Source organism: Podarcis tiliguerta, assembly GCF_965153285.1.
Source record: "Podarcis tiliguerta genome assembly, chromosome: 2".
Classification (NCBI taxonomy): domain Eukaryota; kingdom Metazoa; phylum Chordata; class Lepidosauria; order Squamata; family Lacertidae; genus Podarcis; species Podarcis tiliguerta.
This window is the reverse complement of record NC_139535.1, coordinates 100,357,399-100,385,387: the sequence shown is the minus strand read 5'-3', so window position 1 is coordinate 100,385,387 and position 27,989 is coordinate 100,357,399. Positions and strand designations below refer to the sequence as shown.

Here is a 27,989-nt window from a genome sequence, read left to right as displayed (position 1 = left end):
AGGAAGTCCTGCCTCTTCCGCTCCCGGCTGGCCAATCGCAGAGCAAAAGGCCGTAGAGTGGGCCAATCGTTTAAATATCCCTGGGCATCGCTTAAGGGCGAAGGAAGCGGGAGGTGAGGGGGCCGCTCGTTTGGGCCCGGCTGCGGGAGATTAAGTCGCCTCCGCGTCCCAAGATGGGCGCCGCTGAAAGAGGTGGGCGGGCCCGCTCCGACGAGTTCCGGGCGGGGGGGGGGGCGCAGGAAGGAACCCCCCCCGAAGGCGAGGGACCCTAATTTCGGAGGCGGGAGTAGGGAGGGCGACACCCATTTCCCCCCCTCACCCCATTCCCACGTTCTCATAACACCTGTTGCCTCTCAGCTGACAGGAGTCGGGGTTCAACGGCTCCGGGGTGGAGGGTCCACAGGTTCCCGTTCCCTGTGGTAATAATGCTTTCCGTAGGCTCTCCCTTAGCACGGGAGCGAGCAAAACCGTCGAGTCTCTTGGGCTTGCTGTTCGGAAGGTCGGCGGTTCGAATCCGCGCGACGGGGTGAACTCCAAACATTGCTCCGTCCCAGCTTCTGCCAGCTGGACTTCACCATCCAGCGGTCCTTTACCTTTTTACCTATGTAAAACAGCGGGGCCACATCAGCCCCTATCTCGATAGAAACACAGCTCAGTCGTCTGTGATGTGTGTTTTCTCTTAAAAGCATCAGATCCTCCCAGCCCCGTTCCTGTCTGGAAATCTTCTGGTGCTGTACTACAGTGTGATCTAATTTAACATGGTTATTTTCCCTTTTTTATAAAAAAGACCTAACCAACTTTGAAACAACCCAGTAAAGGTAAAAAGGTAAATTGGTAAAGGACCCCTGGATGGTTAAGTCCGGTTAAAGGCAACTATGGTGTTGCAGTGCTCATTTCGATTTTCAGGCCGAGGGAGCTAGCGTTTGTCCACAGACAGCTTTCCTGGGTCATGCGGCCAGCATGACTAAACCACTTCTGGCGCAATGGGACACCGTGCCAGAGCGCACAGAAACGCCGTTTACCTTCCCGCTGCAGCGGTACCTATTTATCTACTTTCAAACTGCTTTTGAACTGCAAGGTGGGCAGAAGCCGAACTTCCAATCAACACAAATACTGGGTTGCCCAATATTGTTTTTGCAATCAGTATCCATGAATGGTTGCTAATAATGAATTTGTTGGAGGGGAATTCTGCACCACACATCCCTGTAATTCATCTCTAGGCATACAATCTGACTCCACACTGGCAAAGTCAAGAGAGCTATATGTTAAGTCTATCTAGTATGGTATAAGTGTCTGTGGATTTGAACCAACTTCATCAGGTATGGTGAGGAGGGCCCTCATCTAGGAAAACACAAGGTGCCCAAGAAGCACATATATGTGACCAATCTATTGCATGTCTTTATTGCTCTTGCCTGTGAAGTGCTGGTAAATAATTCTTTTAAGTTGTCTGATGACACAGATGAGAAAGCTACTCTTAGAGGAATTTTGTTCTCTTAACAATGCACAGTTAAAAGGGAATCAATCCCTATGGCTATTCCAATTGTGAGTGCTTACAATAAATATATGATTGATTCCTTGCCTTCAGGTAACTAAACACCTGATAAAATGCTGCTTCTTTTAGCACATTGGAAACAAGCATTTTTCATTATATTTGTAATAACATGTATGTTTCCATTTAGCAATATAAGCAAGCTTTCGTTGGTTGTGTATGTTTTCTCTTTAATTTGTGCCTTTACAAGGTATCTTATGTGTATGAATAACACTCTTGCCTGCGAATGAGCCCCACTGAAGTTATTTGCACTTAATTTTGAGTATATCTGTATAGCACTGGGAGGGGGGAAGCTCATGTTCTTAGAAAACTGAGCACATAGTGCTGTCCTGGTTTTTGTCTTGGCTTCCTCACTTGGCACTAATCTAAGAGAGTATATTTGGCATTGCTCTGAGAGATCTGTTGCTTGCAGCTCCTTCCAACAGGTTTTGACAGAGACTATACAAAAACAAGTATGCAATTGCAACATGATATCCCAGAACTGGTTCACAGGGCTCTATATTAAACTTATATTATCTGGCAAGGTTTATCAGATTTCCATATATTTGAGAACAGAATGCATCCCAAATTAGGTAGCAGTCTTTTAACAGAGTTTGTTGCAGAAACTGGAAATTGGCTAAAAGTTTGCATGCTCACTAATATTTTTCTTTCTTAAACCATTTATTTATACTCAGAAATAAGATTTAGTACATCACAATCTAAATATAGTAGCTCACCAATGTTTTGATACCCATAGTGCTCTATATCATTAAAACAATGCCTGTAAAAGCTAAACTAAAATGGTCACAATGGCATTACAACCTTTATCATTCATCAAAATATATTTAGTTTTGGTTTCCTACTGCATGTTATGGACCCAACAAAATGCTAGGTCAGGGATGGGGAGCCACTTTTGTCAGGCCACATTTGTCAGGAGGGTGGGGCCACCCACCTGTCAGTCACCTGCAGTTATGATTCAAAGTTATGATTCTAAGCCATGCTCTCCTGATTGCTTTTCTGCAGCAAGGCTGACATTTGGCATTGCTTAAATTTGTCAGTGAATTATTATTACTATAAAATGACTGACACACCACTTAATGCCCGGTTGGCAAGTGCAATTACTTTTGGCAATAGTTGGATCTACTTAGGAATGCAAACGCCTGCTGAGAAGGAACAATCAGGAGCATACACTGAGCTTTATGTTCCTGGTTCTTCATTGGCACCCACAACTATACGAGTCTCACATCTGATTGGCGTGAATGAAAATGGCCTCACAGGCCAGATTAGGCAGCCTTGGGTGCTTAATTTGACCTGCAGATTCCCTACCAGCATGGTTAGTGTTGGGTAGAAAAAAATACTTTCCATTGCTGTTTCCAAAGGGCTTTCAGCTGAAAAAATATAGTAAAGACAAATGTGAAAAGACCAGATTCTTACATTTGGATGGCATGCAGCCTGAAGAGAATTGTGCAATCAACTATCATATTACCTTTTTTCTTTCTAGTAATCCCTCTAAGCATAAAAAAAAAGGAATCTGAAGATAATAAATCAATCATTAAAAGAAGCAACACTACTACATATTCCTTCCTGAATTGTCTGCAATATCATACCAGGCTGACAGAAGAAACACATGCTACATTTTAAGCTAGTATTTTACATGCATTTGTAATAAGATGAATGATAAGGTCTAGACTAGAGAGTTATTTTAAAAATGTGATAATATATTTTTAAAAATATATTTTTAATTACTAAACTTGATACTCCTATACGAGTTTGATATTGACCTCCAAACACCACTTTCCCTACCCAACAAGATTGGTGAGAATGTTGGTTCATCATGGGCTACTGCAGTGGTAATTAACAAATAGGCCTACCAGTTCAATTGCTGGAGATTAATATATGCATTATGAGATAAATGGCAATTTTGCACCCATTATTTCAATAAACTTGTTTTTGATGGAGATTTTAAAAAATTGTTAAGTCCTTGATAGAAGATTTTGTAGCCTTTTTTATGCAAACACATTCTCTGAAAAGCCATAATGTTTCATCTCTTTTATTTTAATAGAATGGGTCAATGTTGCCAATGATCTCCTGACAAAATGTAACATAGATCTGCATGTTAGCAATCTCTCTGACTGTGGAGCTAAAGTGTTTATTCATCTTTATGAATCGATACTGGGAGAGAGAGTGCCAGGTAAGAATGCATGCCTCCTACAATGTCTTTGTTTTCTAGGGTAATGTTTCCCCCCCTATTGTCTATGTATATTTGAAATAAACAGTAATGCTGTGAGATTTGGATTTAAATAGGCATCATATGTTCTATATCCAAGAGCTTTTAATAACATAATGAGATATATATATATATATATATATTTGCTTTCGTAGATTTTCACGGGTACAGGAATGCAGGTTTTGGTGTCCTCGGGTGTCTTCCCGTGTAAAAGTTGGGGTGTCTAGGCGACGTTTCGACGAGGTCTCACTCGTCATCTTCAGGCTGGTGCTTTCGGCTTCTTGTTACTGGAACAGAGCAGGATCTCAGTGTTTGAGTTCCTATAAATACTGTTGAGGAGGTGTGGTGTATAGCCTCCAATGTTCTGGGCAGAGAGGAGGTTCCCAGGTTAGTGTGCCTTTTCTTCTTTTGTTCCTTAATTACTTGAGGGATATCTTGAGTGATTTCTTGAGTGATTTCCTGAATCCAATTCCTGAAGCCAAGCCAGAGCACAACCAAGTGCAGTACAGCCATCTTCTCAGAAAAACTCTTCACAAAGTTCAAGAGTTCAAGACACGAAGGCTTTAGCAACTAATCCACACCTAATGACCCACCTAAGTGGGATTCAGGAAATCACTCAAGAAATCACTCAAGATATCCCTCAAGTAATTAAGGAACAAAAGAAGAAAAGGCACACTAACCTGGGAACCTCCTCTCTGCCCAGAACATTGGAGGCTATACACCACACCTCCTCAACAGTATTTATAGGAACTCAAACACTGAGATCCTGCTCTGTTCCAGTAACAAGAAGCCGAAAGCACCAGCCTGAAGATGACGAGTGAGACCTCGTCGAAACGTCGCCTAGACACCCCAACTTTTACACGGGAAGACACCCGAGGACACCAAAACCTGCATATATATATATATATATATATATATATATGAATATACCCCCAATTGTAGCTAAACACAAACTTTGCTCTAAACTTCTTTTTAACAACATTGGCACAAGAAAGCTCTGAACCATTATACACAATCCACTGTTATATAGATTTCTGCCAAGTGACTCATGGGGGTCTGTGCAGACTTGCTCTCAGATTACATGGAAAGCAGCTTACGCAGTATACCGTTCTGTGAAATAATAGCATGATGCACTCCCATTATTTTATAGATGTCATAGCCACACCTCTTTGCCCTGAAGACGATGCCCATAATGTGCAGGCCGTAATAGATTCTTTGGCTTTGGACTACTTGCAGATCAGCTTATCGCATATAACTGGTGGGTACCTAACATTTGTGATCTAGTTGAGATTCCTGCATTGCAGGGAGTTGGACTAGATGACCCTCAGAGGCCCTTCCAACTCTACCATTCTATGACTGCTATTGAAAAAAAATTAATAATAAAAAATTATATGTACTTTTATGGTTGGTGCGAGCAATAATTTAATTATGCTGGATGTATGTAAGTCTGACAGTGCAATATTTATTTATTTCATGAAGTTCATTAACCTTTATGAATTCACTTAATTATAAACAAAAGTTCAAAGTGGTTTACAAAAAGATAAAATTGAGAAAAATTTTTTAAAAAAGTTAAAGTACTAAAGCGAATTAAGATCACCTCAACTATCTAAGCATCTGGATAGGCTTTTCTAAACAATAATGCTTTTAGCAGGCGCCAAAAAGAATACAGTCATACTTCGGGATACGGAAGCTTCAGGTTGCATTTTTTTGGGTAATGGACTGCCGAAACCCAGAAATACCGGAACGGGTTACTTCTGGGTTTCGGCGGTCGCGCATACGCCTAAGTGCTAGGTCGCGCTTTGCGCAGAAGCGCTGATTCGCAACCTGCACATGCGCAGATACAGGTTGCGAACGTGCTTCCTGCACGGATCACGTTCGCAACCTGAGCGTCCACTGTACAGTGAAGGCACCTGCTTGATCTCGATAAGCAGGGAGTTCTGAAGTTTAGGCGCTGCCAAACTAAATGATCAAGTTTTTACAGGTGCAGAAGGGGTATTACGTGGCTCTTGTAGTAGTACCAATTCTGTTGATCAAAGGGTTCAAGTGGGCACCTGTGGGGTAAAGCGATCTCGTAGGTAAACTGGTCTCAAGTTGATACGGGCTTGATAAGATAAGTTGGCTTATGTCGATAAGATACTAAGAGTATCGCCTTGATATGATACAAGTATCCCCATTGCCTCCTGAATCTGTGGTATATAAAGAACTGCAGTCCAGTTTACTGAGGAACTCCATGTGTCTTGGTTGTGGGAACCAATATAGAGCATATTGTAGGAAAGGAAAGAAGAGAGAGGTTTGGGGGGGGGGTGCTTCTGCAATAACTCGGTAGGATATAACCCGGTCCACTTAGGGACCAGTATTTAGTCTCTGTATGAACTTGGCAGTTTCCTCCTCCCACATTTTTAATCAATGTTTTCACTTACTGGAAATGTGTGACCTGGGCTGCAATCCTAAACACACTAGGGAGTGCGTCTCTGTGCTTCTGCATAAAAGCACACAGGGGCTCATGCTGCTCAAAGAAGCACCTTTTCTCAGTAAGACAAATTGATAGGGCCTTCCTAAAATCTAGGAAGTATATCCGACTTACTGAAAGATTTAGGACCCATATCTTTCATTAGTTAAAACACATTCAGAGAGCAGTATCCCATGAAGTAGCTCTGTTAGCGTAAGGATTTTGTTAGTGCATGAAAGACATTTGGGACTCAATACCAGTTGCATTTCTTTCTGGCTGACTCTTCCCTCTATCAGCAGTTATCTAAAGAGGAAATGTCACTGCTTTGGATAATGGGTTTGTTCATGGATCTCTATTGTTAGCACCCTGAGGAGGGTCAAGCCCCCACCAAGGCATACAAATATACTTATGTCAGAAACGGTTATCCCTCTCCTAGCAAAACAATTGCACCTTGTTGGGGAGAGGGAGCTTACAAGAATTCTTGGCATGCAGGATTGTGCCCCAAGTGTTCTAATGCAGCTCATTAAACAAAGCCAGAGAGTTGACATTCCCTGCTGCTACCCTTTCCTTCCATTTTAAAACTGTGACTCAGAGGTGAGGTTACTTGAAACCTGTTGTGAGTTTCCTTTTCAACACTATTCTCCATGGAGCAGCCTCTGGTGCTTTCCAAGGGCTTCCAATTTTTTTAAAAAAGGCATTCTGAGGGATTTGGAATGAGAAAGGAAAACATCCTCTGCATAATTTTCTCTCACTGTGAATTTCCCTTTACTTCATCTAATTGTAATAAGCAGAAAGAACAATCAACAACACGGATCGCTTTACGCCAACTGTTGTACTAGGCTTGATTTAAGCAGGATTTTGAGCCATTTGCATGGAGCCCAGCCCTGCCCATCATTCTCCCGGTTGTGAAAGGCATACGCTACCCATGTCCCCCCCCCCCCCATTCTCTGCCAATCTATTAACACTGATTTTTGTCAAGGGGAGAACATTGTGAGAGGAAATAAGGAGTCCATCAGAAATCTCTTGGAAATATTTGATGGCTTGCTTGAGTACCTGACAGAAGAAATCAGCGAGACGGCTTCTCAGAATGGCGGTGAGAAAAGGGGCATAATCAATGGCATGTGCTTCCTCTGCGCAGCTAGCGTATTCTGGTTATTTGTATGTAGTAGTATCACTTTTTGCACCTAGAGGGGTATTCTTAAAAAGAGAGAGCACTTTCAATGCCTTGCTTAGCATCAGTATGTTGGTATAAAGTGAAAGGACTTGCAGTGCCTCTCAGTCACTGTCAGGCTGTAATTACAGGAACAAAAAAATAAGAGCATAGGAAAGAATAGAAAAGAAAGAAAAAGCTTATTATTAGTTATTGAATTCATATACCGCCCTGTACCCAGAGGTCTCAGGGTGGTTCACACAACAAAATCAAAATATAAAACCACAAAATATGGAGTAAAACAATACTAAATTTCTTAGCAAGAAGTTTTTATTTAACAATATTGGTTGCAAAGCAATCAAGCCTGTCAGATTTAAAGCTCAAAGTGGCTGGTACCGGATGAAACTGGGTTTTTACAACAGTGCCAGCACACCTTACATAAACAGACAGTGCATCATATAAGCTTCTGTGCCAGAACAAATATTTTGCTGCGTTAGTCATACGCTGACCGATATGCCACTGCAAATGTGTGGGCTGAGGAGGGGATTGATATTGTCACGGTCATCTTTGTGGCAGGCAGAAGTCTGTCTTGCTCCTTGCTCATAATAGTTTTGTTTATGAACAGAAGATCTTAACCAGAGGGCTGAAGATGAAGTCCAGACTACCGGTCTTGAAGAGGAAGAAGGTGGTGTTCATGATGTGCCAGTTGCCTCCCTGACACTTCCGTCTGCCTTGGGGTAAGGCAGGTTCATAGTTCCCTTAGCTTCCCAAGTCTTTACTAGGTTGCAAAGTGTGCAACACGTTAGTGCCACTGGTCCCTGCTTCCATAGGTGAGGCAGTGGTGCAGCTAGGTAATTTTAGACTATGGCCTTTCAATGACCATGGGCACCACTTTAGTTGTGAAGCATACAGTTAACACCTCTCTTCTTCTCGCTCCCCACCATTGCTTGCTCCACAACTGCTTCTGCATTTTTGATATGTTAGGCCCTCTGCAAGCTGATGGAATGCACTGAACTCAACATTTCTGCTTGGCTTCTCAGGGAGGGTATTGCTGCTGCTTTCTTCCTCCACCGCAATGCCATGACATGACATTGGCTCTGCAACCAACGCACTGGTGCAACCGATTGCCAGATGCTGTCCCTGTTCCCAGTTGTGTAGAATGGCTAAAACGTAGTTGTCACCTGGGAAAATGCGTTTTCTCCAGTTAATGTGGTGTCATAGCCACCTTCAGTTGATAAACATGTAGCGGTGATCCTGGGTGTTGGAAGTGTGCTCCTCTCAGCTAGAAGCACCACCTTGTGGCGAAGTCAAGCAAACAAATTTACTTCCTTTCATTCTGTTTAGGTCTTCTCCGTCATCAGAGATAGACGTTCCATCATACGAGGTAGATGGTTCGGAATCTACAAGTGAGCTCATTAAGCTTGGCGACACTGCTTATTTGTTTTCTCTAAGAAATGAAGGTGAGTTCAAGCAACACACAAGAGCAGCCAGATCCCAGTAACTGAATGGCTGCCGTGTGGAGTTTCTTCCCTGGGCAGACACATTCCCCGCAAACAAAAACTGTTGATATGCAGCAGCTTGCTACAGGGAATTGGCAATTTCTCTCCCCACATTCACAAATTACTTGAGATGAACAGGCATGAGACAAAGTAAGAGCTGTTCGACAGTGGAATTTGCTGCCAAGGAGTGTGGTGGAGTCTCCTTCTTTGGAGGTCTTTAAGCAGAGGCTTGACAACCATATGTCAGGAGTGCTCTGATGGTGTTTCCTGCTTGGCAGGGGGTTGGACTCTATGGCCCTTGTGGTCTCTTCCAACTCTATGATTCTATGATAAACGATTATGAAATCTATGGTTCGTTGTAATATCTTCTAGCGCAGTAGTAAAAAACTAGAAGAGTCACAAGGTCAGTCATTCCGAGCAGCAGATGAAATAAACTGTAACCCTTTAACTACAAACACAAATGAAAAAATTCAGATTGCATTTTTTTGGGGGGGGGGTAGATCCTGGTGTCAATTGGAAGTTGGTGCTCAAGGATCGAAATAGTGTAAGAGGTTGAACAAAGTTTGAGATCCCCACCAATTCTGCTTATTAGCATACAATTGAAACCAGCATCTTAATGGCCTGAAACGTGAAGCTGAGAGATGTAATTCATTTGAGTAGTCTGTATAACTCCACAAGTAATTAATACTTGAAATCAACACATTTGGCAGGCTATAAATAAAAACACCCATCTCTGCTGCAGATAGTATTAGCAGAAGTACGGGGTATAATGTTTATGTCAGATTCATGCAACAATATGCCGAGTCACAAAGTTATGTGGGGAAACCAGTGGTCCCTTTTGGCTCCTCTTTTGTGGGAAGATCATATCTTAATCATCATTTACGGAAACACTACTACTTGCTGACTTGGAATTATTGTAAATTCCTGACTTCCAGAGTTCATTGCTGGGTTTGGACTCATCCAGGACTTACTTACACACTACCGTCTACATTTCTCTGTCAATTTCTCTCTCTGGGTTCTTGGATATTTTGTGATTAAATAGAACGAGCTGGTTGATAAAAATGGTAACTTGCTGAGTGGTTACCGTATTTTTCACTCTATAGGACGCACCCGACCATAGGACGCACCTTGTTTTAGAGGGGGAGAACGCGAAAAAAATTCTCCCCCCTTCCATTTCTCCTGCTGCTTCGCTGAAGGGGCGCTGCGCAGAGAGGGGTCAGTGCGCACCAACCCCTCTCGCTCTCCAGACTTCAGCAAAAGCAACGCGAAGCCTCTGGAGCACGGAGGGAGCGCTCCCTCCACACTTCGGAGGCTTCGCGTTGCTATCGCTGAAGCCAAGGAGCCTGCATTCGCTCCATAGGACACACACACATTTCCCCTTAATTTTTGGAGGGGGAAAAGTGCGTCCTATAGAGCAAAAAATACGGTAAATTACTAACTTACTAAAGATTTTTAGTTGTTGGATCTGAATTTAAACCCATCAGTTTTGAACATTTACACTGGCTTTTGCATGTTCCCCAAACCTTAGCATGCATATTTTCGAGATATTGTTCAGGACCACAATACCACAAGGAACACCTCTTCCCGGATGAACTGACCTGGACCCTGCAATCATGATCTGAGGCTGTTATTGGTGTGCCTCTTCTGTGAGAGGTCTGGAGGGCAGCAACACGAGAATGGGATGTTTCTGCGGTGTCTCCCCGCTTGTTAAATGCTCTCCCAAGGGAGGCTCGCCTGGTGCCTTCCTTACCTATATTCAGGCTCCATGCAAAAGCATTCCTCTTCTCCCAGGCCTTTGGCTAATTAAACAGTCTGTGACCTTTAAAACTGGGGGAGATATTGTTTTGGTTTATTATTATGGTATGTATCTTTGTGGTTTTTATATTGAAAACCGCCCTGTAATCTTTGGATGGAGAGCAGTGTACAGTGGTACCTCAGGTTAAATACTTAATTCGTTCCAGAGGTCCGTTCTTAACCTGAAACAGTTCTTAACCTGAAGCACCACTTTAGCTAATGGGGCTTCCTGCTGCTGCTGCTGCCGCACCACAACAACTGTGTGGTTTCTGTTCTCATCCTGAGGTAAAATTCTTAACCCAAGGTACTATTTCTGGGTTAGCGGAGTCTGTTACCTGAAGCATCTGTAACCTGAAGCGTATGTAACCCGAGGTACCACTGTAGAAATTAAATTAAATAAATGTTTAAGGGCACTTACAATATGGTAACTTTCAGGATCACTCGCTGGGTTGAACCCCAAAAGTGCCAGGGGAGCTGTCATGCTATGGGGCTTACCTGGCTCCTCCTTCCTATTCCTGCTCTCAGCATCCACACATATATCCCAAGCTGCTCCTGAGGGTTAAAAGACCTTATGAAATGCAATGGGATGAAGCACTGGGGGCTGCAGCACGGTGGAATTGGCAGGATTTGCTATGTGCAGGATTCCTTGCACAAGGTGCCAACCTAATATTTTATTCTCTTTTTCTGCTCCCTGTTACAGCAATAGTCTGTTTGGATAATACATCTCCTTTGTAATTAGCAGTGAAATAGTCAAACACAAATGTTTGACTCGCGCGCTCCCTCTGCACGTAGTCACCTCCAAATGCTGCCCTTAAAATTTCAATTTCTTACAGAGTTACCTGCAGAAAGAGACATCTCAAAGAAGATTACAAAACCTGAAGATCTTGTGGCTTTTAGGGGACCATCTAGTGGCAGAAGAGCTCTTGTCAGAGAAACTCAAGGTGAATCTATACCAAAGAACCTCAGAAATATATATTTAAAATATATTACTGGCCTTTTCTTGTGTCCACTGTATTTTAATCAAGTAAGGGTTCTCTTTGTTTTACCACCTGGGCTTGATCTATCTTTGGTGATCTGGTGGGGGAAAGAGAACTGGCTTAAGTTTGTTACTATGTTTCATCTTACCTGTGCATCTTATTCAGTTAAATAAAGCCATTCTTTTTGTGTGTGAAAAGTCTGGATGGGCTAAGTTGATAGGACCTGTGGGGGAAATATCCTAATCAATTCTATGAAATCCCATAAATTGCTTGCTTCCAGCACTGGGCCCAAAATTTCTATAGGAAACTTCCCAGCGGAGCGATTAATTATAATAATTATATACCCCCCTTTTTTTAAAGTACATGGACTGAACCTCTAAACTGCTTGTCTTTCCTAAGGAACAGCCAAATCTGCTTTGTCGTCTAAGGAGCAGTTGTGTTCTAATGCAAAAAAGCTTGGGGAACCAATCCGCCCAGCTATTCCTTTGCAGCCACCATTCCAGCCTTCCGCATCCAGGCCCTCTTACCTAACTGAAAGAGGCGCTGGAAGTTCAGGCAGACGTTCGCCGCCACCAGCTAAACCTTGCAGACTTGCGTCCTCTGATGTAAGTGCTGAAGTTTCCTTTGTTTCTGTTAGTATTGTCAGCCTTTGTAGAAATGCATTGCCTTGGGATCCTTAATTCAGACTGCTTCCAGGTTAACGCTGCTAGGCCTTCCTGTGTTCAGGAAGCTCAATATGTACCGTATTTTTCGCTCTGTAAGACACACTTTTCCCTCCTAAAAGGTAAGGGGGGATGTGTATGCGTCTTATGAAGCGAATGCAGGCTGCGCAGCTATCGCTGAAGCCAGAAGAGCAAGAGGGATCACTGCACACACACCGATCCCTCTTGCTCTTCTGGCTTCAGGGATAGCCACGCAAAGCCTCTTCAGTGCAGCGGGAGCACTCCTCCATCTTCACTCAAGAGGCTTTGCATTGCTTTTGCGAAGCCTCTTCAAGGCAATGGGAGGAACACTCCCCCTGTCCTGAAGAGGCTTGGCGCGGCTATCCCAGAAGCCAGAACAGCAAGAGGGATCACTGCTTTCGCTGCGCAGCGATCCCTCTTGCTGTTCTGGCTTCTGGGATTCAAAATATTTTTCTTCTTGTTTTCCTCTTCCAAAAGCTAGGTGCGTCTTATGGCCTGGCGCGTCTTATAGAACGAAAAATGCAGTATGTTTCACTTTCAGAACGTAGGTGAAAGAGTGTATTTCTGACTGAGTTACAGTACGCTGTCTAAGCGTATTAAACCACCACCACGCCTGCTGATTTAAGATAAAACCAATATATAAGAATCATGATAGAGTCTCAAATGCTGTGTTTGAAACTGCCATTGTTCGAGGGTATTTTGCGACAGGGAATTTCATTAGGACATGCAGTTTCTGGGCGCAGAACTGCACCACAGATTTTCAGATTAAAACTGCAGAGTGAAAGCAAAGGAGGACCTTTTTCTGCCTCCCCACTTCCAGCTACTCTCTGAAGACTGGCGAAGAGACCCTCTTAATATTAGGAGGGTGGGGCAGGGGAGGGACTAGACCATGTGAAAAACGAACATAAGATTTTAGCTGCAGTTCATTCATTTTCAGCTTTGTATTCTTGTTATAAAAAAGCACGCCTAGACATTCCATTGTTGGGCCCACAACCTAGGTTTAAGGTGCCCTTTAGCTCCTAGCTTTAATATCTCAGTTTCTAACACTGTCCAAATGGTGTGGGAAGAGGCACATCTTCATAGTGACTTCCTCTTAAAGCAATAAGTAATTTAGGGGATATAGAAGATGTTGTTTGAACAGGACATCAAAAGGCAATGATTAATCTACTAGCAGTACCAAGGAATGAGATGACTAGTCAATGGAAGTAAGCCAAAGCCTTTCTAATTGCACAAGGAGAATCAGGGGTGTTCTCTGTATGTTGAAGCAAACTCGTATCTGGATGGAAGAAAAAGGATGAATTGTTAGGAGAATTGGCAATTATTTCACTTACTTTTGGAGTGTGTGTGTCAGTCATAATATACCATTGGTGTTATTAGCTATTTAGATGAGAAATGACAAGGCCTACACCAAACGCAAATAAATTTTAATGTGGTGTTAGTACATCTGGTTATTTTTACGGTTTGGATAATATTTTAGGCACAAGCAGTGACCATTTTGCAGGTGTTTGATTGGTGTGCGACTGTTGATGTGCACGATGACTTGGAATGCAACCCCCATGCAAACAGGAAGTTGCTCATATATGCATTTTAAAAAAACAAACAAGCAAATGCCACACAAAATTTACATGTCCCACGTTTTTTAACAGCCTGCAGAGTCCCTTGGGGAAGAGTCTGGAACCCTCTCAGGTGACATCCTTTCTTTATCCACGATCACTTCCGGTAAGAACATTCCTTGAGTTATTGAAAAGTGTAATCTTAATATCTCTTCTACTACTCTAATTAGGGACGCAGGTGGCACTGTGGGTTAAACCACTGAGCCCAGGGCTTGCTGATCAGAAGGTCGGTGGTTCGAATCCCTGCGACGGGGTGAGCTCCCGTTGCTCGGTCCCTGCTCCTGCCAACCTAGCAGTTCGAAAGCATGTCAAAGTGCAAGTAGATAAATAGGTACCGCTCCGGCGGGAAGGTAAATGGCGTTTCCGTGCACTGCTCTGGTCCGCCAGAAGCAGCTTAGTCATGCTGGCCACATGACCTGGAAGCTGTACGCCGGCTCCCTCGGCCAATAAAGCGAGATGAGCGCTGCAACCCCAGAGTCAGCCACGACTGGACCTAATGGTCAGGACTGGACCCAATGGACATAGGGAGAAAGAGACTTTTGAAAAGTGCTTGTAAAAGCGACTACTTGTGGATCTATCTTTCTTTCTTTTTAATGTAATTTCAAAATGTTCTCATTTGCCAGGGAGCATCACTGTATGCTTATGTTCAGTTTCATTTTTCACCTTCCCAAGGATACCTTGGGTAGTGAAGTTTTTATAACGGTATGGCAAATTCTGTCAGAAACTCCCTTCCCTCCAAGAGCTCTGCATTATCCCAAAGAGACTTTTCAACAAACCAGGAGCTGGTCCCACTGAACTCAGTGTCAGTTACTTTCTTTGGCAGATTATATAGGATTGCATTGTAAACCAGTACTGATGTTGCTGCATCACAACTCCCATCATCCCTGGCCGTTGGCTGAGGCTGATGGAAATTGGAGTCCAGCATTTGGAGGGCACCATGTTGCTACCCTTTATCACTTTAACACACAGTTCAAGTGCAGCATTAACAAAGGCACCAATTCTTGTTGGCAAGAACATTTGATTATCTTTCACCTTTAAGCCTTTCTTTTCCCTGCTCACCTTCTTGGGTAATTACATCACTGAACTAACATTAGCAAAAAAAAAATGCTGAACAGAAACCATTCTAGAAAATGTGATTAACCATCCTGTGATAGGCACAGCCAGAGAAAACAAATTGACTCCCCACCACACTTCTTATTTGGAGGTTTGTATTATGTTTACAAGTTAAACTTATTGTTGCCAATGATCCTTGCAGAAAAATCTATAGAAGTCTTCATGTGGAGGTAGTTTTACAAGTCACTAGTCACTGTGTTATCCTGTTTGCATATGCTGTGACAAGTGTGTTTAGTTTTTTGAGACTTGGGTTTGTCTCTATTTGCGTAAAGAAGTGAATTATGTAAACTAATTTCTTGTGGCTTCTGCTGTTGGCTCTTCCAGCTGTAGATAATGAACCTGCATCTGAAACTGGTGTGAATGAAGAAGCTGATGAGTCAGTGCTAGAAGACACCATAGATGATGCAGGAAAGGTAACTGTTAATTCATACCCTGTTGGGTGTAGATACATGTTTATATAGGGACGCGGGTGGTGCTGTCATCTAAACTACTGAGCCTCTTGGGCTTGCCAATCAGAAAATTGGTAGTTCGAATTCCCACGACAGGGTAAGCTCCCGTTGCTCTGTCCCAGTTTCTGCCAACCTAGCAGTTCGAAAGCACGCCAGTGCAAGTAGATAAATAGGTACCACTGCAACAGGAAGGTAAACAGCATTTCTGTGTGCTCTGGCTTCTGTTACGGTGTTCTGTTGCACCAGAAGCCATTTAGTCTTGCTGGCCACATGACCCGGAAAGCTATCTGTGGACAGACACCGGGTCCCTCGGCCTGAAAGCGAGATGAGCACTGCAACATCATATTCGCCTTTAACTGGACTTAACCATCCAGGAGTTCTTTATCTTTTACCTTACATGTTTATAGTATTTGAATTATAGTACAGTGGTACCTCTGGTTGCGAACAGGATCCGTTCTGGAGCCCTGTTTGCAACCTGAAAGGAACGCAACCTGCGCATGTGCAGGTTGTGATTCGCCGCTTCTGCACATGCATGAGTGGCGAAACCCAGAAGTAACCCTTCTGGTACTTCTGGGTCACCACGGGACGCAACCTGAAAAGATGTAACCTGAATCGAACGTAACAGGAGGTATGGCTGTATTTGAACAGTGTGATGCAGCAGCCAAAAAAAAGCTAACACTATTCTAGGTTGCATCAACAGAAGTACAGTGTCCAGATCAAGGGAAGTAATAGTACCACTCTATTGTGCCTTGGTCAGACCACACCTGGAATACTGTGTCCAGTTCTGGGCACCACAATTTAAAAAGGATGTTGACAAGCTGGAACTTGTGCAGAGGAGGGCGACAAAGATTATAAAGGGTCAGGAAACTCAGCCTTATGAGGAGCAGTTGAAGGAGTTGGGTATGTTTAGCCTGGAAAAGAGGAGACTGAGAGGATAGCCATCTTCAAATATCTTAAGGGCTGCCACACGGAGGAGGGAGCAGGCTTGTTTTCTCCTGCTCTGGAGGGTAGGACTCAAACCAATGGCTTCAAGTTGCAAGAAAGGAGATTCTGACTAAACATTCAGAAAAACTTTCTGAAGGTAAGAGCTGGTCAGTGGTGGAACAGACTCCCACGAGAGGTGGTGGCCTCTCATTTCCTTGGAGGTTTTTAAGCAGAGGTTGGATGGCCATCGGTCCTGGATGCTTTCGCTGAGATTCCTGCATTGCAGAGGGCTGGACTAGATGAATCAACCCTTGGGCCCAACTCTAAGATTCTAAAACATTTGACAGGTTTTGCTTGTGAGTCAAACTCAGGAATGCTTAGATTTTAAAAGGCTGCATTTCTGATTTTCATTTTGCTCAGAAAGAGAGGGAGTACACATAGCGCTGGCTGCTCAGAACCCAAAATATATTTCTAGGCTGACAAACAACACTGCAATACAGTGGTACCTCGGGTTACATACGCTTCAGGTTACAGATTCCGCTAATCCAGAAATATTACCTCGGGTTAAGAACTTTGCTTCAGGATGAGAACAGAAATTGTGCGGCAGTGCAGCAGCAGCAGGAGGCCCCATTAGCTAAAGTGGTGCTTCAGGTTAAGAAGAGTTTCAGGTTAAGAACGGACCTCCAGAACAAATTAAGTTCTTAGCCCGAGGTACCACTGTAAATGAATATCATCTATTGAAGGACTGCTAATGCCCTAAAAGCTGCTTTAATATTACCAGCAATTCCATTTGGCAGCCCCTCAGGATATGGTGTGGTACTCACTGCTCAGTTTTAACACCAGGCATTCTCTTTAATTTATTCTTGACTTCTTCAGTGAGAGCTCTTTTTCCCCCTCCCTCTCATCTAAAAGGAAAGGAATGAGAATGTTCCATACACACCAGCTCCTTGCTTTGAGAAGGGCAGGTTGCCAGAGTTTCCAACAAAGCAAAGCACAAGACCAAAACAAAGGAATCTGCTTCCTGGGAAAAGGTATGCATTTCCTAGATTGTCTGAAATCCTAAAGGTTTTCTTGCATTGTTTAAGACAGAGGTGGGGAACTACCAAGATTATTAAGTACAGTGGCGTAGCGTGGGGGGTGCAGGGGGTGCCGGCCGCACCGGGCGCAACATCGGGGGGGGGGGGGCGCTCACACTCGCAGCTCTCTGCCCCTACCTGGCTCACTCACTCTCTCACTGCAGTGCTGGCTGTGCAACGTTCATTTTCAGCCTGTTGACCCCATGTGGTTTCTCAGCCAGAAAGAACGCTCCATCACAGACTCGCTTGCAGAGGAAGCTTCTTCACACCAAACGGCAAAGGAAAAGCTGTCTGAACAGGAGCTGAAGGAGATGTCGGACAAACTGTCCCGCCGGATGAACGAACTAGAAGGAGTAAGTAAGCCCCATCTATTCTTGACAGCACCTTCTCCCAATATCGTGCAGCTCTCCTGTTGTCAACAGCTTGTGAGAAAACCTAGTTAAAGGGGTGGGATGAATTTAAAATCCTTTAGTAGCCCCTGGTATCCAAGGACCAGATGGGAAACCATTTGGTGTCCACCCTGGGCTTTGCTAAAGGTAAAGGTAAAGGGACCCCTGACCATTAGGTCCAGTCATGGCCAACTTTGGGGTTGCGGCGCTCATCTCGCTTTATTGGCCAAGGGAGCTGGCATACAGCTTCCGGGTCATGTGGCCAGCGTGACTAAGCCGCTTCTGGCGAACCAGAGCAGCGCACGGAAACGCTGTTTACCTTCCTGCCAGAGCACTACCTATTTATCTACTTGCACTTTGACATACTTTCAAACTGCTAGGTTGGCAGGAGCAGGGACTGAGCAACGGGAGCTCGCCCCGTTGCGGGGATTCGAACCGCCGACCTTCTGATCGGCAAGTCCTAGACTCTGTGGTTTAACCCACAGCGCCACCCACGTCCCTGGGCTTTACTAAACATTTTAATAAAATCAATATATGTAGCATGTTAGGTCAATTACTCCTTCCTTGTACTGACTTTTTCCAAAGAGAGACAGTTTAGTATTAAAACTGCTACCCAAAATAATGAGAAGTTTAAGGACATAAGAAGAGCCTGCTGGATCAGGCCAGAGGTCCACCTCGTCCAGCATCCTGTTCTCGCAATGGCCACCCAGATGCTTGCAGAAAACTCTCCTGCGGTACTCGGAAGCATTCCTGCCTGCATTTTGTAGTAGTACTGTAGCGGCACAGTCCGTTCTGCCACCTTGTGATTCTGCCAACCATTCTGCCGCATGCATAGGCCAGGCTGCAATAAATTCAAGCAAGTTGCCGCAAGGTGCCAACCTTGGTTTTGGTAGTAAATATGACACTATATACTTGAGGCTGAAGTTTTCAGACGGATGTTTTGAACACCGGACGGATGTTTTGAATACCCTCCCATCAGATGTCGAGGAAATAAACAACTATATTACTTTTAGAAGACATCTGAAGGCAGCCCTGGTTAGGGAAGCTTTTAATGTTTGATGTTTTGTTGTGTTTTTAACATTCTGTTGGGAGCCGGCCAGAGTGGCTGGGGAAACCCAGCCAGGTGGGTGGGGTATAAATAATAAATTATTATTATTATAATAAACAGTTAGTACTAGGTTGTGCCATTGGAATGCATTCTTGACAGATCTCTTTAAATGACAGATGTTAAAGCATGCTCTGGGCGAGCAAAGCAAGGAGGAGGAGGAAGAGTCATCAGCCGATGAAGATAATCTTTCTCAGCACAGCGATAGCATCATGGATTACCGCCGAAGGAAACCGGAATCGGGTAACAGTTCAGAGTGTTAAGTTTGACGACATCCTGGTCCCTTTCTTTGCCAGGTGATGTGCGCACTTTGTGGTGGGTTATACTGCCCTCTTGTGGCGAAAGACAGAGGATGCAGATGGCCACAAGAGGGGCAGCACAACCCACCAATGCTGTGTGTCCCAACACCTTAAAGAAACGCCTGGAGAAAACCAGCTGTTCCTTCTGCATGTGCATTTGGACTTCCTTCAGTAAATTGCAAGCCTGCTGCTGAGCCTTGATTGGCAAAGTGTGGATCCAACGCCTAAAGTGAAAGGAAGGAATGTTATATTGGAATATGAGGCAGTAGAGTATTTGATCCCAGAGAGTCCCACTGGCAACTGAAGGGCATTCACCGTAAAGAGCTCTCACTCCTCTGTGGCTCAGCTGGCACATGATGTTAATATAAACCATGACTTAACATAGGCTTGCCATAGGTCAGGAAAATTCCTGACATGCCCTGGTTTTTGGGTGTAAAAATGACATTGGGGGGAATTTTGCTGAATTGGCAAAATGTCAGGGGAAACCCAGATGTATGGCTATGCAATAGAAAAAGCAGCAGAAACCGCTCTGAAAGCTTAAAATCACAATTTTTGTGACAGTTTCCCCTAAAAAAGCTTAACAATGTTGGTGGGTTTCTTAAAAAAAAAAATCAACAGCTTTGCAGGTGTCACGAATTTTACTTTTTGAAATATGGCAACCCTAGCTCAACACAAATTCACAACTGTGTGGCTCCCTGAGGAAATACAGTTGCTTTGACCCTCCTTCAGCTGTGCTGAATTGCTACGAGCTAAACCATGGGTAGGCAAACTAAGGCCCAGGGGTCAGATCCAGCCCAATCGCCTTCTAAATCCGGCCCATGGACGGTCTGGGAATCAGTGTGTTTTTACATTAGTAGAATGTGTGCTTTTATTTAAAATGCATCTCTGGGTTATTTGTGGGGCATAGGAATTTGTTCTCCCCCCCCCCAATATAGTCTGGCGCCGCACAAGGTCTGAGGGACAGTGGACTGGCCCCCCACTGAAAAGTTTGCTGACCCCTGAGCTAAACTATGCTTTGGTTTAGCATGCTGTCCAAACCCAGGGACATGCTTTGCTTTGTTCCAATGAACAAACCTCATTCCACAGCTCATGGTTTGTCTGGTGCAAGACAAGCCATGAACCTGGGTTCAGACAACAGGCTAAGCCAAGCCGTGGCTTAGCTTGCAGGACCAAAGGAGGAGCAAAGCGGGAGCCAGCTTTTCTCTGCCCAAAGCCGATCTGGCTTCACATTACATGCGAACCAAATAAGAGCATGTCTGCAAGCGCCTCTCGTTTCTGCTGCTGCCACTAGAAACGCTCAGAGCTAGTTTCTTTTGCAGGTGTGCTACGTTTCGGAAGGGCACCCAGCAGACGGCGGTCACTTTCTGCTTCACCCCCTCCATCAAGCCACCACCTAACCCCTGAATCGGGTGGTGCACTTTGGAAAGAGGTACGAGGGCCAATGGGAAGAATGCGAGACCGTGTGCAAAAGGAAAAAGACCAGAGGAAGTTAAGAGCAAAGGTAAGGGCAGCAGGATTGCAAGGTGCAGCCTTCTGGGTGAACGGCCAATAGCCTCAATAGGCAGGTAAGCATACCCAACACTGAAGAGCCTTCCCAGGTCTCTGGCACTAGGGATGCAGATGGTTTATCTGCTTGCCCAAAGGGGAGGTTGTAAGGTTTTATTTTTTTAAAAGGGGGGTGGGAAGCATGCCCAGAGATCTGTTATCTGCTTCAACATCCACCCTGTGAATTTGCTAGAGTTGTGATGTGACACAGACACCCTGGAAAACAAGAGGCATTCAATTCTGTTTTGGATTTGTTACGTGGCTTGAGCAAAGTGCTTTGGCACCTATTATCAGCTTTCTAGCCTGTACTTAAGCAGCCAAGTAATAAAACAGCTTAAATAATTCTTCAGCTTTTATTTCTCTGATGTGCTGACTTCTGATGCTTTCCCTTATCAAATACCCTCTTCTAAACTGCGTCAGAGTTTGACTGGCTGTTAATCTTTGCCACCATGTTTCTGGATTGTTTGGCTTTCTAATTTCTTGAAAAGGATTTTATGCCCAGATTAGCATTGCAAGATCCAGCCCAGTACAGGCAAAGGTTTGGTTCAGGCCTTAGCAAAATTCCTGCCCACATCTGATGGGGGCAGGGGGTCCAGTGGGCTGCAGCCTCCTGGTGCTGTTAGCTATTAAGTAACTAGCTCTTTGAAATGTTCATATGTGCCAGCTTGGTATTTTTTAACATATATGAATTGGCAACGCCATATCCATTAACATTCCCAATATTAGCTGCAGCAAACATAGATCTCACTTTGTGGGGAGACACATTCAGTTTCATTTGCCAATTGCTTTGTTTTTATGGGTTGTACCCAGTGCTACATACATGTAATTCTGATGGGATTATGAGTCTTGCCCTTCCTTTATGACCCCACAGTCTACTCCAGGGGGTTCCCCCAACCCCCGTGGAGCTGATTTTGAAGGTGTGCAGGGGGAGGAAGGGGAACCTTAGATGCACACAGAGAAGTCCATTGGCCCAACAGAACTGCAGTGCTGAATATATTTTTGCTGACACGTAACAATCCAAGCATCATCCTGCAAACCTAAGCCTCTACTTCGTGGCTGTTCTCTGCACTGGTGGTATTGGGCTTAATTGGTGTGAGTCATACAAGGGCCAATCTGGCTGTTGGGTCTGTTTCTGAGCACTGTTCCAATTCCTGACCCCTACCTTTTTAAAGGAATGCAGGTGGCGTCGTGGGTTAAACCACAGAGCCTAGGACTTGCCAATCATAAGGTCGGTGGTTCGAATTCCCGCAACGGGGTGAGCTCCCGTTGCTCGGTCCCTGCTCCTGCCAACCTAGCAGTTCGAAAGCACATCAAAGTGCGAGTAGATAAATAGGTACCGCTCCGGCGGGAAGGTAAACGGCGTTTCCGTGCGCTGCTCTGGTTCGCCATGCTGGCCACATGACCCAGAAGCTGTACGCCGGCTCCCTTGGCCTATAAAGCGAGATGAGCGCTGCAACCCCAGAGTCGGCCACGACGGGACCTAATGGTCAGGGGTCCCTTTACCCTTACCTTTTTAAAGCTCTACATGGCTTGGGACTTTGGTACCCTGCATTCCTCTGCCTGTGCATTAAAGCTAACCTTTTTCGGGCCTCCTCTCAGTGCTCTGGCCTTCTGAGAGGAGAGTTGCAGCAACTGGGGAGAGCTGCCCTGCCTTAGCTGTGCTGCGTTTTCTTTAGGGAGGCTCGTCTGGCAGCTGTGTTTTGGGGCCGGTCTATTTTCCCAGGCCTTGAAAAAACCCAGACCTTTTATTCTTCTGTGAAGCTTTTATACCTTTATGTTTGGATTCTGCTTTGGTATGTTGACTTGTTGTTTTTATATGGTTTAATTGATGTTTAGCTGCCCTGAGAGTAGAAACGTGGAAAAGTGGCATAGAATGTTTTGCTAAATCGACACACTTGTTGTGGACATTGACCAGGCCTTGTTTTTTGCCTTCCAGCTCTTGACCAAAGCCTACGAGGATGAATTAAGAGCTTACGAGGCTCGTGAGAAATTCGAACTGGCAGAGCTGAAAGCCAAGGCGAAGGAAATTGTAAGGGGGAGCAGAAGAGAATGAAGGAGTTGGGGGTGGTGTGCCTCTCTTGCACTGGTCTCTGAATTCCTGGGATTCTGAGGGTGGGTTTCCTCTCTTTCAAGGTGCATAGAAATGCTCCTCTTCCTTGCTCAGAATCCAATTGCCCTACAGGAAGAATTTGGCCCAGTCCGCGTAAATCTCCTTACAAGTAGCCAGTGGCTATTTTTGGAAATGCTTGCCTTTCAGTAACTTGTTCTTCGTGTCTGTCTGCATCCAGGAACAAAAATACAAGGAGAAATTATTTAAAGAACCTCCAAGAGCCTCGCAAGCAGCAAAGATTTATTCTAGAAAAAATGGTCCTCGGAATCCCAAACTCAGCCAGTGGATTTCAAGAGGAGGGTTTGCAAAGCCAAAGAAAGCAGCTCCAAGTAAGAACTACAGAGAGCTCCTTAGTAGAAAGATTGGCACCTTTTGAAAGTGTCGGCTGAAGGCCAAGAATACTGGCTTCTTGCCTTATGACCTCCATATGTCTAGACTTGTGTAAGGGAAGCAAATTCATGTACCAGTTTCTAACCAAGGGCACACAGCTCATCCCAACCCCTTTCCCAAAAGCCATCAGAGAAGCCAAGGCTCCCACCACCACACTCCTCTCTGCTTCGGGAGCTCTTCGGAGTTCAGTGTAGTCACTGGCAAGGGTTTGTTGCTTTAAAATTAAGCGCCCAAGCAACATATGCCAGCCGTGCTTATACAGCTTGATGTTCTTCCGAAAGATACTGAAAGCATCTGTGCCAATAGGGGCAAACCCGTTTTCCTTTGCTCCACACCTGTAGCTGACTAGGAAAACAGAGGCTGCAATTGTGGTGGTCGCCGCAAGAATGCTGGGAGAGGTTGCTGTCAAAGAGAGCGCTCCATAAATTGCACGCTCACTTTTCACCTTGCATGTTCTCCATTTGCGGTGAAAAGCCACAGTCCAAGCGACTCCAGCTTTGTGGGTCAAGTGTGATACCTGCAATAAGTGTGCAGCTCCCTATTTCGAGGTATTGCATGGAGCAATATGGTATTTGAGAGACTGATTGCACATTACATGCACATGTCTAACAGAATCTGACAGCTTCTTTTTTTTTAAAAAAAAAAGGGAAAAACAGCTTTGAGACAAAGCACAGACAAGGCAATGTGAGCCTGGGTTAAATTTTCCAATGCCCACCATTTTTCTGTGCAGAGTTTGTTTCTTCCTGCAGCAAAGTAGCTGGTGGTGTTACATGCATGGAACATAATAGCTAGGTCCTACCCACACTTTGAGGCAGTTATTTTTCTTTTTTTCCTTTTTAACAATGCCCTCCATACATATTTATTCTCCAGGGACATAGACCTGCAACATCTTCCTTAGAGAAGATTCTGACGGCTTGAGGACTGGGACCTCAGGCTACGCTGCCCTGCCCTTGTCTTCCAGAGCTGGGTGGCTGACACCTGCCTCTCTCTCTCTTGCAGTGAAGGTCAAGGAGAACGACCTCTTGCCTCTGCTCCTGGAGGATTTCCCCCACCTACACATTTCCCGCCCTGTCATGAACAAGATGTGGCACCAGCAGCTGGCACAGATAGACCACCTGAAGTCAACCGGCAGTAAAAACAAATTCAAACTGCAGAGTGAAGTGAGTTACTCTGCTCAGGCCAAGGAAGGTCACGGTCTTTTAAAGATCAGGTGGGGCCGTGTGTACCAGCCATATTAGGCTCCAATCCTATGCATGCCTTCCAGAGGTGTGGGAGAAGGATTGCTTTTGAGTAAATGCATAAGATGGCATTGCAAAATGTGCTGATCGGTACCAGAGTCTTCTGCTTGCTTTTTTCTTCGCTGCAGGACTGATAAGGCTGTAAAAGGGGGGGGAGGGGGCTTTTCCGGATTCCACATGAGCAAATTCTTTCCACAAGGAGCTAGTTCTGATGAGATAAGGAGGTTGGGGCATAAAAGAGATGGGAAGCAAAGAAGGAACCGGACCACGCAGCTAGGTACCTTTGTGGCAGGGCTCAACTAACTCCTGCAAGAGATGAGAGAGGGTGACTGGAGGAAAACAGAAGGGGATTTTAGAGCAGCATGCGCCTTTCCTCTTGGAAGCGGATCAGCTTTCAGTGTGACTGCCTTCCTGCTCACAGAGGGAGACAGAGCATACAGAAAGAGTTTCTGAGAGAAACTGTAGATCCAAACGTGATGGGTAAAAAAAGGAGGAAGGGCACTTTTTTTACAAGGTGTTTCATGAGTTCATTATAGTATGCAGAAGATTGACATGTGCAAAACCAATATTAATCAGGTTTCTTTACTTCCCCCCACTTTTAGGCACTAGAAACATTGAAAAGGCATGAACTGCTTGTTGACCTCATTAAGAAAGAGCAGGCTCATAACAGGAGACTGGTATGTTCAGAGATCTTGCAGGAGGTGGGGCTGGTTAGGGCACCTGCTTGGGACCACAAACGTTTTTTCTTTGTGGGGGGGGGGGGGAGAACAACTCACAACCTACCAAACCAAGTGCAGTAATTTTCTCAGAGCAATGCTTTCAAGTTGGGTGAGCCACGTCCTCAGACACCCCTAATCCTGCTGGGTGAAGCATATTGCCACATCCTCATCTAGTTTCGGGATTTACCAGTTGCTCAGCAGGACATTGTGCTCGATAGTCCTGCAGCAAATGGGAGTGAAAAACTGGACAGCCGAATTTCTGAAAAACGGCCTTCCCTCCTAAACTCTTTTGTCCAGCCAAAGTTCCTCTAGATGAAGATCAAGGGATTTCTTCCTTTCTGGTCGCTGCACCTATTTCAGAAAATAGTTAATACCTTCTCTCTTCTCCTTAGGGAAACTTGAATTGTGTTTCTTGGTTTTTGTCTTTAGCAAGAGTTGAAGCAACACATTAATCGGCAGAAATGTGCCCAGAACAAAATGAAGGAGAGACGACAGCAAATTGTCCGAGCCAAAAAGTACTACCAGGATTACAGAGTTCAGCTGCGGGCAAAGATGATGAGAGCCAGGACACGCGAGGAACGTGTAAGTTGAGGGGAAGGGGGACTCCTGCTCTTCCACCCAGGAAAGTCCAGCTGAGATTCTAAGGACTGTATTGAGACTGCAGGCCAGCTTCCATGTTTTCCAACATGCTCTGATCGCAACTGCATAGCTCCTCCTCCTCCGTGGGCATCTCTCCCACCACTCTGGTAACTTAGGAATGTCTTCATCATGCGAGTAGGCTGCCATCATATGGATATTTCTTGCACTAGGTGTGCTGGTGCTGTTGGGGTTGTGACACTAGTTTGCAAGGTACCACATGATCTAGCTTACCCATTCCTTGGCATGGTGGGATGAGACCTACCCACTGCAGATCAGCTTTGTGACGGCGATAATACATAGATATTTCCTTTGTAATCTCCTTTGAGATTAAGAGCTAGGGGGAAACTTGTCAAGAAAGTAAAATGAATTGTGACTTTGTTAGCTTAAGTTCCTACACTACTTTGAGCATCTCAAAGGTGCCTTTTAGGAACACGCAAATGCACTTTCACATAATGAACCATGTAATCACCAAGTCTTATTTAATAAGCTAAAAAAATTATTAGTTGACACGTCGTAGCTACTGATCCACGGCCAAGGAAGCAAACCAACTTGACCGCCTGTTGCAAAGCAGGTTACGTTCTCTCGGAAATAATAGGTTTGAGCGCGACTAGCTTTCTTCACTTGGTCACCTGGGCTGAGGTTTTCTTGAACGGAGCTGTTCTTATGTTTGCGGCTGCCATGTTTTGTTTGGCAGATATTTAAAAACCTGTTTGAAGAAGGCTTGGAAATTCAGAAGCAGAGGCTGCATGAACTGAGATCGTATGCCAAGGACAAGCGAGCTGAGCAAAAGAGAGAACATCAGGCTGAGCTAGAGGCCATGGAGTGCTACTATAAGGACCAGGTAGGCTTGCTTCTTCCTTACAACACAAGGATAAACTAACATTATCTTCACCGAATTAATTTGTTTTTCTTGTGCTCTGCTTAGTTTTCAATGCTGGCAGAAGCTGTTTCTGAAGAACGTCGAGAAATCCAAACCAGAGAGAAAGCACAGGCAACAGTAAGTCTTATTGCTCTAAACTTTCTGTCTTGCTGACCAACTACTGGACCAGTGTTTCCCAAAATCGTCCAGCGGCAGTTGGACTACATCTCCCATCATCACTAGCTAGCAGGACCAGGGGTCAGGGATGATGGGAATTGTAGTCCAAAAAAACCAGCTGGAGACCCATGTTAGGGAAACCTTGTACTAGACTTAATCCTAATGGTCTCTTTCAGACATTAAACAAAGTGAAACGTGAGCTGAGATCAAAGATGGAGAAGGAGATTAAAGAACTGCAGGACATGATCACACGTGATGACGATGATTCATTCTTCCGAGAACTGGAAGCTGATCGCCTAAAAACCAGACTCCTAGTGGCTTCCTTTCAATATAGCAAAAACTACCAGTTCCTTTAAGTGTTGGAATGCCTCTTGTTTCTGGCAAATATGCTTTTTATATTTAAAAATGATACTGGGTGGTACACAACCTGAAGTATGAAGTTAGTAGCTTGTTTTGCTGCCCAGAATCCATAGACAGTGTCATGGAAATATTGAACTGATATTTTAAAAATGATTTTTTTAAAAACAAGACTTTTTCAATAAAGGTTACCTTCTCAACCGTCAAAACTAAGCTAGTGAAGCTTTCTTCCAGGTTAATCTAAATATTAATCTTATTAATCTTATTGCTTAAGTATAGCTAACTGATGATGCATTTAAATAAAGACTGGGCATGTTTAAAAGATAAATTCTAGCAAATTTAATATCAATTTGGCCCCCCAAAAAGGTGCGCATTACATTGGAGTAAATACGATATTTTATGACCATGCTTGGAACACTGTGTACATTTCTGGTCGCCTCACCTCAAAATGAGCTGGAAGAGATTCATAAAAAGGTGGTGGAACCAATCCCCTATGAGGAAAGTTTATAATATTTTGGACGGGAGAGAAAGAGGAGACATGATAGGGTTATATAAAATTATGCCTGGCATAAGGAGAGGAGAGACAAGCTTCTCTCCCTATCGCTTAACACTAGAACTCTGAGATATCTAAGGAAGCTGAATGTTGGCAGATTCGGGACACAGAAAGAAAGCAAAAAATA

At 44.4% G+C, this 27,989-nt stretch overlaps 1 protein-coding gene across 4 annotated transcripts; it reads left to right on the top strand.

Annotated features, from left to right (window-relative positions):
- The first annotated feature begins 4 nt into the window (after positions 1-4).
- On the top strand, positions 5-27,518 carry CEP95 (centrosomal protein 95). 4 transcript variants are annotated; one of them, XM_083427392.1, is made up of 22 exons: positions 5-192; positions 3,591-3,719; positions 4,906-5,013; positions 7,184-7,297; positions 7,983-8,091; positions 8,699-8,814; positions 11,481-11,588; positions 12,024-12,229; positions 13,954-14,026; positions 15,358-15,446; positions 17,319-17,437; positions 17,700-17,835; positions 19,096-19,219; positions 20,595-20,776; positions 22,757-22,849; positions 23,109-23,259; positions 24,320-24,480; positions 25,161-25,235; positions 25,707-25,859; positions 26,611-26,757; positions 26,842-26,913; positions 27,129-27,518. In XM_083427392.1, exons 1-22 carry the CDS (start codon positions 174-176, stop codon positions 27,306-27,308), a joined length of 2,664 nt encoding a protein of 887 aa, XP_083283518.1. In that variant the 5' UTR covers positions 5-173; the 3' UTR covers positions 27,309-27,518. The 4 variants fall into 4 exon arrangements, with proteins under 4 accessions (XP_083283518.1, XP_083283517.1, XP_083283516.1 ...); XM_083427391.1 differs by having other exon boundaries at positions 6-192; positions 7,980-8,091; XM_083427390.1 differs by lacking the exon at positions 5-192 and adding an exon at positions 1,513-1,585.
- Positions 27,519-27,989: the final 471 nt, after the last annotated feature.